Raw genomic sequence first — 12,419 nt, 5'->3', positions numbered from 1 at the left:
GGGAAAAAAATGTATCGCTTCCATTGTACCAACCTATACTAATTGTTTTATATTTTAAAAACTTACCCTACAAAGTACAAATTAAGTAAAACAAGTATAGTTTATACTTTGCAGAGGTCGCTGTGGATATTTTTTAAAATAGGTAGTATTTAAAAAAAAAAATCATGAACATTTTAGGTTTGTTAGTTAGGTACACATGAATTTACTAGACCAATTTGAATTAGTTAATGCCAAGAAAGTTGTTAAATTAAGTACCTTAATAATAAGTCACATGTCACATCGTACCATGCTGAATATAGTAACGCATGATCCAAGTAATATGCATTTCCAATAACATTAAGATGTAACAATTAATGCTGAATACGGTTTAATGCTTTTAATTATATGTTGAACAACAATTATTCGTAATATTTTTTGTTTTAAAGGCAGTTTCCAAAACGTAATTACTCAAATACTCATACAACAAAGTATTTAAAATACCACCCAAATACTATCTATAGTGAAGTATTTGAAATAATTTTCAAATACAAAACAAAAAAATCAATATAATTCTGAATCATTTATAAAATATTATATTAATCAAACATTTGAGTGTTGCATTTTAAGAACATTTTTTATTTTTATTATTATTATTACCTGCTAGCACAAAACTATTATAACTCAAATATTATGGTTTTAAACAAGATAAAATGATAATCATATTTTAAGAACATTATTTGTTTAAAATGCTGATCCGTCATATTTGTTCTTTTTTTTGTAATTGTTGCACCAAGAACACTAAACACTCTCTACTGCTAGGTAGTTGAGTATTGTACTTCACAAGGTACCTGAAAATTAAGTACAAATGTTTTTGTAATATTACTATTAATAGAATAAGAAGTTTTCAACTAATCTTACTTTTTTGATAGTGGGTAAATTATGCAAACATTCTAAAGTCTTTGTTGGAGATGTGCCCAAATATCTATCTATTACATCACTAACTGTTGATTTTTCCTCTCGGGAATTTTGTGACAAGGTAAAAAAGGTAGATAAATTATCTTTCACGTGGTTACCTTCTACATCATTATTGTCATTATCACTGGTATGAAAGTCATAACAGGCACTTTTTAAATATTCTGAGGCCAATTGCTTTTTTATATCATTTGTAATCCATGCTTTTTTAAATAGTGGGTGGCAGACTGCAGCAGTAATTAAAAATTTGTCTATCAAATAATTGGCAAACCTTGTTTTCATACCTAAAAACAAAAATTATTATCAATAAAGTTTGTTTATTTTAGCTCATGAGTATATAAATGTAGGTACTACACAGAAATATAAATATAAATAATAGATCAGCTAAAATTTTACATTATACATCAGGAAGACTGTAAGAGCTAAGAGATACTATATATTTACTACTTAGTAAATAGTATTTACCAATAAAGTAAACCAAAAACAGCTAAAATGAAAAGAAATTAAATGTGTACAATTTAAGTACTTGGCTAAATAAGATTAATGTATTTGAAAAATATTAATTATTACAAACCATTAAGTATAGCAGTCACCAGAGGTTTCAAATAATTAGAAACTGTTTGTGCACTTGTCAGTAATTCATATTTATAAATTAATACTTTAATTGTAGGTAGAAGATGACCTAAGTACAATTAGTACATGTTAGTATCACCCTGGAGTAAATCCAAGCTTATTGAAATTGGCCCCATAATTGTTTGACATTGACAAATGAAATAAATATCACTTCTATTAAATCTGAAAATATTGTTCATAAAAAAGAGATACAAAATAATTAATAATTTTTTAAGATTTACAATTTACCTGTCAATAGCTAATTTGTCCATTATTATTCTAAACTTAAGTTCATTGTTTTTAATTTATTTATTAAGCAGCACCACTGCATCATACAGTGAATTCCAACGTGTCTCGTTAAGTGTAATTAAATAAACACCAAGATTTTGTTTAAATAAATCAGCTGACTTGGTTGAGTAACCTTGTTGATTCCACAAAGCGGTAGACTTGGCAAAAGTGCTTTATGACTGTTTTTTTGTATGCAAGATAGCTTTTTAGAGTCCTAGAAAAAACAAGTTATACAAATAAATTATTTTATTTTATATTTAATTTGTACAAATTCATAATTAATAATAATTAATAAAAAATTAAGCAAACATAATTTATTGATATTTAAAATTGAAATTTGGGCATAGATAATAGAAAATAGTTAATGTCAATCATATTCATTCTTATATCTAAGAATATATTTTTTCATATATTTTTATCATTTAAATTGAAAGAAAAATTTAATTTTTAAATGTATAACAACTCATACAAATTTGATTATGAGTATTAAGTGTTAAACCTACTACCTAATAGTTTTGTCCTGATCACCATACTTACTCAAAATATATTCTTTTCGATAAAAATATTTATAGTATTTTATAATTTAACTATATTCGGTTATCTGTTTAAAATTTTAAATAAATGTTTAATTACCATTGTTGCTATTAAATTTATTGTGTGTGCACAACATTGATGGTGTTTTGGTAATGCATATGGCAAATCATGGTCTTCATTATTTAGAATGTTCAAGTTGATTGCGTCAATTCCTTCTAAATCATCAACAACTGTATCGTTCACTATCAATGTATCAGTATATAGTCATGCAGTCATGTAAATATCAACTACTTTTGTTAATGTTGCAACTAAAAAATATTTAATAAAATAAAAAATTAAAATAAACAGTACACATTCTTACTTTGACTAGTTCATGTTTTGTTCTTCAAAAAATCTTCTAAAACTGGTTGTTCTAAAGAACTACCAGCATTATGATTCAATGATCCATCATTGCATCTCTTTAAAGTGTTTTTGTTCGCTGCATTATCAATGTGATCAATTTTCTCTAATAGAGTTGACTGTTGTATCTGTATAAAAAATGAAATAATATAACCTTTTACTTAACATTATAAGTTTTGATAAATAATTTACATTTTTTGATCAGTGGCGCAACTGGGATTTATTTTTGAGGGGACAGGGGGTTATTTATTTTATTTTATTTCATATACACTAGAATACTGGGCCGCTCTGGGCTCTGAGATGACTCGTATGGGGGCCCATGAAAATACATAATATAGAATAATGAGATCTATGATACATCTTAAGCACTTGAAATTTGACTTTTAAAAAGCTGTGCGCCACTGTTATTGATGTATTTTTGTAATATATTAGGTGTTTGTGTGGTATTTAAAATGAATTTTACAAACAAGATATTAGATGGGTCAACTGTCATAGGCAAGTATGAAATTAACATTTTACTTACGCTTAAATGTTTTCATATATTAGAGTTTGAACGTGAATCTACCTTGTCACACTTTGTATCGACACAACTTAAGAACTTCCCTTTCTGCTTCTGGTAAAAAATATTTACCTCAATGAATCATATTTCATAATACTTAGAAATATTTTTGATAATTTTGCCATGGTAAAATTGGTTCTTCTAAATCTGCTACGTGATCGACTTCGGTTGAAGAATCACAATCACTCATTATATTACAATTTAAAACAATTTAAACAATGAAAACAAGAGTATACGGTTGATGCAATAGTGCAATACAATTATTAACTATCTAGTATCTAATATCTATCGGAACAGCAAACACGATACGAATAATACGAACTCAAGTAATAAATATTTCAATTTACAATAGTGTAAAACGGCGTAGGGGGCATATATGCAATATTGTAATATAGTGTATAACTAATAGTGTGTTAATGACCAATTGGCAAGTTTTTCCAAAAGAACAAAAGGTAAGGTACAAACACATACATTAAAATGCATTATAGCATGTTAGGTATATTGATTATTGGTAGTAATATACTATAGTATCAACTTACCTATTGCAACTGTTGAACTGTAATTTTAAACTTAATATTTCAAATTACCTATAGAATTTAATGAAAATTAATGTAATACCTATTTAATAACTTTATTGTTTATTACATTTTATGTTAATATTACTATAATTTATTATTTACAGTCTGTTTATTTTATCCCGTCAAAAACTGAAGGTAGTCATCAAACGCATGCAAAAGGAAAGTTAATTGAGAGATGGAAGAATGTTGCACGTAGGCTAAGATGTGTTGGTGCTATATCATATGATAGAGTAAAGCCATCAAAAACTGTAAATACAATATCCCAGTCTATACATTTTTCAGGTAAATTATAAATTACCTTCAATACCTAAAACTTTAGAAACTAATTATTTTATATTTATTTTAGATGAAGTACTTGAAGTTAAAAAATGGCTTATTTCTGATGGGCTAAATTTTAATTTATATGATATTAGAGACAAGTGGGAATTCACCTTTAACTTAAGGAAAAATGACATATTTGATTTAACTTCCTTATCTGATGTGTTTAAAGCATGGCCAATATTTCAAGGTCCTAATAGTTATGAACTAGTATGTACATTTATTTTTCATTTATTATTCTATTTAGATGTATGTAATAAATAAATCTAATAATAAATTATATTATTATCATTAGATTCTGGAGGATTTTAAAATTGGATACCAAAAAACTAATACACATGAAGATTTTAAGAATTCCTGGGAAAAGTTTTCCAAACGTTTGATTGAGATCAGAAAATCATCTATAAAGGATAAGCATGCCCTAACACTTCTCAAACGTTTGGATTCTTCAAATTTGAATGGAGGTGAGATATTAATATTCAATATTAAATTTATTAACTATGTACCTATAATAATATGTATTCATATTAAATATGTGCAGATATAAATTTATCGTTTAACATTAGTTTATTTCTTAAACAATTTCTTTTTTAAATTCTTTTACCTCTTGTTAATTAATTATTATTTTATAAAATTTGCTTTAACAAATTTCAGTGACAATTCCTAAAGCATTCCCTATAGACTTCAAACTTTGAAGTCTTAATCTTAAAAAGGAGCACTCTGTTATTTGCCTCTCTCACTTTAAGCACGGCTCTTTTTATGTATTATTTTAAATAATTTTTTAAAGTATTCTAATTTTTCAGATTTAATGACTTCTAATATTATACGGATACTATTAGTTCCATACCTCATACCAACAAAAACTCAAATAAAAAATTGTTCTTCTAACGCAAGAAACAAGTTTTGGAAACCATCACTGTTTGAATCAGCCTTATCATTTGCGACTCATGTAACGGTTAGTTAATTAATTATTAACATTTTTTATAATGATTGAAAAATATTAGTGAACCTACCTATCATTGAATAATTATATAGTTTTATTTATTTGTCTATTTATTGTTTTTTTTTTTTTTTTTTAAATAATTTCAGAATATTACAAATTTTAACGAGGATTTTACCCAAAGACAAAATAGATACTCTGAGTACGGAGCTACTATCCAACCTTATATTGTGTTTGTTGGTCCAGATATAGAATCCATTTCATCAATCTATGTCAGAATAGATGAACACTTTTGGTGCTTTGAATGTCCCCTGAAAGCACTAGAAGTGTGCTTCAAATCTTATTTTGTATTTCACCGAAGTTACCCGAAAGAATCCCACGATAGTTGGTTAGTCATTCAACAGTTGTTATTTAAACTAAATACAGAATATGACAGACCTACATCCATTACAACAACTGTAATAGGAATGTTTGAATAGTTTTACAAGAGTCAGGAACAGTATACTTGTTAAACACAATATTTATATCTACATAACTATTATTTTTAAGCGCTGGTCTTATTCATTTTTATTAAAAGAATAACTTAATTATTTTTAGCCTATTGATAAAATTAATTTAAATTGAAGAAAATATTTTTTTTTTATTGTTTATAAACAGGTGACTTATTTGTTATGAAACACCTTAACTTTATTGTACTCTATAATTTTATGTATTAATTATTAATTACTTTTATATTTAACCTATTTTAAAGTAAAAATAAGTTAAAATGTACTCTTGCTTTGTATGCTATGTATCTTTTCCTACCATTGATCAACTTTTTTTGCACATGAAATTTTATCATAATAACTTGGACTCTGAATCAGTGTATTATTGTAAACAAGGAGAATGTGCAAAAGGCTTTCAAGGGTTGGATAAATTTAGACGTCATCTAAATCAAGTACATTCTATACCAAATCCAATATCAGGATTTTCGACTCATATTCATAAGACTAGTAAAGACATTATAGATGTAACGAGTTATAATGAATCCACTCCAGGATTTAAAGTCCCTTTAGTTGTTGGTGAGGGTAAAGAGGAAGATATTGTTTTTACAACTTTTGATGATGTGGTAAAATGTAGTATTTTAAAATTTATAACTAAATTAAGTTCTAAAAGTAATATGACAAGTTCCTTAATGCAAGATATTATAGATGGAACAACAGAATTGTTTTCATCTGGCATAATATCAAAATTAAAAGCTAAAATTTCACGAATTTCAAGAACTCCATACATAGTGTGTGAGCTTTTTCTTACTGTCGGGTTCGACTCTCATTTCCATGCATATCAATTAACGAAATATGATGAAAAAGAAAATAATCTAAAAGGTTGTTATATAAAAGATTTACCTAATTCGACGCCTACAGTTCTTAGAGTTTTGGGAAATGGTAATATGTATGCGTCATTAAGATATGCACTATAATTTTAATTTTCAATTGTAATAATTGTATTTTTTTTTGTACTAATTTTATACTATGTAATATAATAAATATACTTACCTTTAACTATTAACATAATTATGTTTATGAAATAAATTATACAATGTTTTTACCTATATTATAATGTTATTAGGATTTTATTCAAACTATATACCTAATCTGTAATACCTTCATATAATATATACCTAGGTAGTAGGTACCTACTATACAGTACTTTTTCATCAAAACGAATTGTATTTATATAACATTACCTATTAAAATACCTACCTAGATAAAAATAATGGTATGGACATATGAAATTACATTGTGTATCAAGATGACAAGATAAATAAATTTAAACTTGTCTAGTTAAAATGCAACTAGGCCAGTGGACATGGAGGTAAGGTCCCCCCATTGGCTTTTTATTACCTTAATAAAAAGTTTTGAGAGGGTGGGGGATTTTCCAGTTTTCCCCTCCTGTTTTTTATCAGAAATCATGTCTTCGCCACTGAACTATAGGCAACAAGTATAATAATAATTTAAGATGTAACTATATAAATAGGGCCTATGGGTACTATGACAACAATAGTTAGGTAGTAATTTTTAGTAATGACATAGTAACATGAGTAATGATAGATAGGTATGAGTATAATGTCTCATAATAATGTTTATAGCAATTAATAGATAATAATATGAAAATGTTAATATGTAAACATTTTTCTTATGATTAAAAATATAATATTAAGAATTACATACAGCTAAACACATGAAATGCAATATTATGTAAAATTATATTATAAAAACATTCTCTTAAATACCATGTTTTTGTGTGATTCCATCATCTGAATAGGTAGTCGATAGGTAGGTAGGTAGTATAATCAACCCGGGGGTAGCGAGTTCGAATCTGAGTAGGTGGATTTGGTTGTAGCAATAAAGCCGTACTCTGAATTTTGCATTTTTTTACAAATTATTTTCAAAATGAATTTATAAAATATTTACGATAACATTAGATTGGTGTTGTTTTAAAATATTTGGCTATATCTTAAAATAAAACATAGAACACCCAATATAACAATAAGCTTGTAGTTAATATAAAATGTGTTGGTGTAGATTTGACAACTAATATGATAGTAAATCTAACTACATATGGAATTTAATATAACCAATAATTGTTGTTATTTTAACCTAATTTGGAAGTCAAGAGGACCAAAATAGCGGGATAATTTGGGAATCACGCTTAACAAACTACTGATGTTGTTTTAACACCAAACCAACCTTAGTCGGAATATAACGTGCACATGTGTATGAGATTAACTCAAATTGGTGTTGAAACTACAATAGTTTTCTATGTGTGTAACAGAGGGTTAAGTGGGACCCTTAGAATAAAAGATCCTTCTTTGATTTTTGATTTTTGTGTCCACTTATCAAGTTGAACTTTTTTTTCTTCTTTTTTTTCTTTTTTTAGTTTATGATATACACAGCCGAAGCAATGGCAATATCATTGGCCCTAGACCTCATTAAAACAAATTGCATACATAAAACAGTAATCCTTAGCGACTCACTTAGTACCTTGAGGAGTATTGAAAACATTTCCAATCCAAATGAGATGGCCAGAAAAATCCAGAACCAGATCTACAACCTTACACACACCGGCTAATCAATCGCCTTAATATGGATACCCAGTCACAATCAAATTCCGGGAAACGAAAGAGCTGACGAAAAAGCACGCCAAGCAATAAACTCCACTAATGCCATTAGACTTAATTATTTTACCCTAAACAGCCAAATTCATAACCAGAATAATATCTAACAACATAATATGACAACGGTCATGGAAACAAGATACCTCAAAATTAACACATGGCCATCTCCTCCTGACTTCTCAAGAAATATGGAAACCGCGATCATAGACAACGCTATCAACAACGACCAATATCTAATGCCGCCTTGCGAGATCAATTTATCAACAGCACGCGGTTGCCGTACGAGAATCCAGATAGCGCCGACCGATGCATGATTATCCGAGCGCGCACCATCCGCAGGAAAACTGAGTTTTCCACACGAAAGCCATGCAACACAAGTTTGAGGTTTGTATATTTAGAATCAGCGACATATAAACTATAAGTTTGTTACTCTTAAATACGAAGCACCCACAAGGAGCCAACTGAACGAAGAAAAGCATAACACGATTTTTTAATCGGACCAGCAAGCATCGAACCACAGAAATACAGACCGCTCGCCGTCGAATCGTCACTCACCCTCTCCCGCTGAGGATAGAGACTTGTGACTTGTGAGCCGGACGATATTTATGTCGTACACGAACGGACACCAATCTGAAATCTATAACAGCCATATGCCCTCAGACTTGATGAGCCGGACGATATATTCCTATCAATCACGAACGGACATCAAATAGTCTGCCCCGGCAGTTTCCAATACTCCACCACCACCGCAGTGCGTCGTGAGTCGTAAACGGTCAAAACGTGTCCGTAGTTTACTGAGCACCGCCATTCCGAGCCGAGTCAACCAGTATTCACCGACCAACGCATAACAACCACTGGGCAGTCCACAGCATTCTTCACGAGCTGCATTATCTGACCGCGACTTACGCAAGACCGTGGAACAGATATCGCAATAAGTCTAGAATAAGTGCCCAAACATTGTTTTTATAGCCGCACCTCTACGGGTCCGATACCGCCCGCTTACTCAAGCCAACCGAGCAGCCCAGATTTAAGTCCCCTCCGCATAATTGTACATACATTTGTGATATAAGAATAAACCATACATGATACAATAAAATTGTATTATAAATTATTTATAAATAATATAGGTCACAGAATATCGGCGTACCGTTTCAAACCATCAACTAGCCACGCAGAAGTAGAAGCAATGTTAAAAAAATGCATTGATTGGTTTGAGGTACAAGAGGAGGCAAATGAAACGCAGGTCTTACTTCTTCGTAAAATAACCGCTCAAAAAGCTCGTGAATCAAAAAAACCATAAAAGATGAGGGATTATTTTGTTTATATTATTTAGAATGGTATTCTCTATGTTATTATATATGTATTATATATTATTAGTTTTTATTATTCATTATTATTTATATATATTATTTGTCTGAAAATTACGTTGTAAAATATATAGGTTTATTGAAAAATTGTTTTGTATTATTGTATGTCTGTTAACCGTCTATTCGATTAACCGTCAATGCCCCGGACCCAACATTGACAGTTAATCCAGTTTCTACTGTAGTTAGTATTATATTTGATACGCCGAGCTACCAGTCCTCATTAATGTCAGCAGATCTCATTTAGTAATGAAAGTTTTAATATGACAGTGATTATTATTATTTCGAATCAACGGAGATGAATGATATCTGCTAACTAAAATTTTATATGTTTCATACTTGTAAGATGCATTTGAACAATTGGAGACTACACATTCAGATGAAATGTCTTTCTAAAAGCAACATATTTTTATTAGTTATTTAAATTTCATATGTTTTATAAAAATTCTAGGAAGATGTCTAGATTTGAAGCAACTGAATAACGTATTGAAATAATTTTATTTTGGAATTATTTGAGAATTATCTGGGAGATAAACTTTTTCCCCTTCCTCTGCCAATAACTGACACCACTAAAATAATCGTAATTGTTAGCGGTTCTAGTAAATCTATAATTATTATAAATAATTTGGATTTTTTTGTCTAAAGTAACGTAAAACTAGGACAATCAACATTTTTTGTAGGGGTCACGGTTGTAAAACGTATATATGTGGAGCTAGGATTCGTCACTAAACATCCAGGTGGTCACCCATCCGGATGCTAGCTACGCCGGCCGATGATTGACACCCCTAAGGGACTTCAGCCAATCACCGCGCCACACCAAGCCCCAACTGCATTCTTTTTATTTTTTATTAATTGAATATTACAAATTATTTTGTATATGACAATTTGATTGTAAATAAACCTTGCACTATGGATAACAGCATCTTTTTTAGACGTCACGGTTGGGTTCGAGTAACACGTGTGTATGTGGAGCAAGGTTTCGTCACTATACACCCAGGTGGTCACCCATCCGGATGCTAGCTACGCCGGCAGATGATTGACTCCCATTAGGGACTTCAGCCAATCACCACGCCACACCAAGCCCCAACTGTATTCTTATTGTTTTGTATTAGTTATTAATACATATTATTATTTATATTATTATATTTCCTGTTATTGCTACTTGAGAAATTGTCTTACGAATAGTGTTTACACTATGCCACAATAAAATGACATACAGATACTTTAACATAAATTAATACACAGGTAAAAGAGTTACTTTAATATAAGTTCAGGCGAAAATTTTGTATAATTTTTAAAAGAAATTATTTTAATTATTTAACACTATTATTGTCTTTCATTAATTTTGTGTATCAACTTTAGTAGGTCAAAAATCTAAAATACTTCCCATCAAACAACAAAAGTAAATTTGCCAATTATTTGACAAACATTTAAATTACTAAAGTCATACTTTACTAGAAAATTCGTCACCTCCTCACATAGTACTTCACTCCAATATTAAAGATTTAGATTAGTTAAATACTTAAATATTACAATTAGTTGCTTCCAATCATGTAACACCATTCTTATAGGGCCCAACTACAGTTTTCCTCGGATCTCATAAAATTACTAAGGGACTTGCTATTTCATTTCATTTCTTAGGGTAATGTATAAATAGAGTGCTATCATTCATCTAAGTTAAACAAAGTGCTTTGACAAACGATTTTTTTTATAAAATAACATTTCAATTAACATTTTTGTTTAATTTCAATCGAAAAGACAAATTTACAAAAATTATAACAACAGTAAAAAGTTGCCTAATCATTTGGAGTACTGTTAATAAATCATACCCAATCTAAAAACTAGAAATTCATATTAATGGTTTCCGCTAAGTTTGTGGTTTTATTGGAAAAAAAAGAGAAGAAACATTGCTAATAACAACCCGGATCGGAACGTAAGTCCAGTATTAATTGCCAATTGGTCGAAACTAGTCGGACGAGTATTTTTAACGTCCGAGCAGAGACGCCTCAACTCACCGATACACTATCCTGATCAACGACCAGTACTGCCCGTCGTCGGAGCCAAGCCACCTCAATCAACATTCGGCTATCCAGGAACACCGTGAGTCAACGCAAGATAACCGATTTATAACATTTTTTCCTTGTTACACGTTTCTTTTAATTGTCACATCACATTAAGTGACATAATCTACTTAAAAAGCATATATTGTTTTGAAATAAAATAAAAACGTGAAGAAACTACATACAATAAAAGATAAAAAATTTAATGAACAACAAAATATTAAGTTTTCTTTATTAATTATTACAACGTCGTCGAAAGGTAAAAGCAAACTCACTCGTTTTCAGACATTTCTGAATGAAACAATGTCCAACGTTACAATGCAATTAAGATTAAGAGCCGAGAAAATTCGTGAAGCACGGAACAAATTCCATTTGGCATTCACGACTACATTAATGACGAATACCCTTCATTTACGTATCCGGGCAATATTGATGTTTTTATCGGAGGTGATACTTATTGAAGCAAAAATGTGCGATGAGAACTTCAAAACCAAAAACGGTCCGTAATTACAAAATACGTTTTTCGGATGCGTTGTCGAAGACAATACTGCAACCAAATTAAGCAAAAGAAAATTCAATTCGTGTTTGGTAACATCTCAAAATCAATAGCTATTGTTATTGAACAAAATAGATTTATTTTGGAAAATGGAAGAAAAATC

General features: G+C 29.7%; 2 protein-coding genes across 4 annotated transcripts; one reads left to right on the top strand and one right to left on the bottom strand.

Annotated features, from left to right (window-relative positions):
• Positions 1–701: 701 nt before the first annotated feature.
• LOC111031973 lies at positions 702–3,745 on the bottom strand. Of its 3 annotated transcripts, XR_002604269.1 has the most exons (6): positions 3,308–3,745; positions 2,747–2,912; positions 2,485–2,693; positions 1,813–2,065; positions 1,526–1,746; positions 1,119–1,235 (listed from the first exon to the last, which is right to left on the bottom strand). XR_002604269.1 is itself a non-coding variant. In XM_022312128.1 (3 exons), exons 2-3 carry the CDS (start codon positions 1,231–1,233, stop codon positions 795–797), a joined length of 369 nt encoding a protein of 122 aa, XP_022167820.1. In that variant the 5' UTR covers positions 1,234–1,235; positions 1,526–1,796; the 3' UTR covers positions 702–794. The 3 variants fall into 3 exon arrangements, 1 of the variants encoding a protein (XP_022167820.1); XR_002604268.1 differs by having other exon boundaries at positions 2,747–3,745; XM_022312128.1 differs by lacking the exons at positions 1,813–2,065; positions 2,485–2,693; positions 2,747–2,912; positions 3,308–3,745 and adding an exon at positions 702–827 and having other exon boundaries at positions 898–1,235; positions 1,526–1,796.
• A 14-nt stretch (positions 3,746–3,759) lies between these two features.
• LOC111031964 lies at positions 3,760–5,782 on the top strand. The gene is made up of 6 exons (XM_022312117.1): positions 3,760–3,795; positions 4,026–4,203; positions 4,268–4,449; positions 4,535–4,703; positions 5,043–5,194; positions 5,329–5,782. The coding sequence occupies exons 1-6, from the start codon at positions 3,760–3,762 to the stop codon at positions 5,656–5,658; spliced, it is 1,047 nt and encodes a 348-aa protein (XP_022167809.1). The 3' UTR covers positions 5,659–5,782.
• Positions 5,783–12,419: the final 6,637 nt, after the last annotated feature.

The sequence above is a fragment of the Myzus persicae genome, unplaced genomic scaffold (assembly GCF_001856785.1).
Source record: "Myzus persicae strain clone G006 unplaced genomic scaffold, MPER_G0061.0, whole genome shotgun sequence".
Taxonomy (NCBI): Eukaryota; Metazoa; Arthropoda; class Insecta; order Hemiptera; family Aphididae; genus Myzus; species Myzus persicae.
The sequence above is the reverse complement of the archived record's forward strand: the minus strand, read 5'-3'. Positions and strand labels throughout refer to the sequence as shown.

Excerpts from the sequence above, each read along its gene's own strand:
- LOC111031973 (XM_022312128.1), bottom strand. The coding sequence starts at position 1,233 with ATGAAAACAAGGTTTGCCAATTATTTGATAGACAAATTTTTAATTACT. Across the intron at positions 828-897 it reads ATTTACCCACTATCAAAAAA|GTACCTTGTGAAGTACAATA; the intron begins GTAAGATTAGTT and ends CTTAATTTTCAG.
- LOC111031964 (XM_022312117.1), top strand. The coding sequence starts at position 3,760 with ATGACCAATTGGCAAGTTTTTCCAAAAGAACAAAAG. Across the intron at positions 4,204-4,267 it reads CCAGTCTATACATTTTTCAG|ATGAAGTACTTGAAGTTAAA; the intron begins GTAAATTATAAA and ends TATTTATTTTAG. Across the intron at positions 4,450-4,534 it reads GTCCTAATAGTTATGAACTA|ATTCTGGAGGATTTTAAAAT; the intron begins GTATGTACATTT and ends TATTATCATTAG.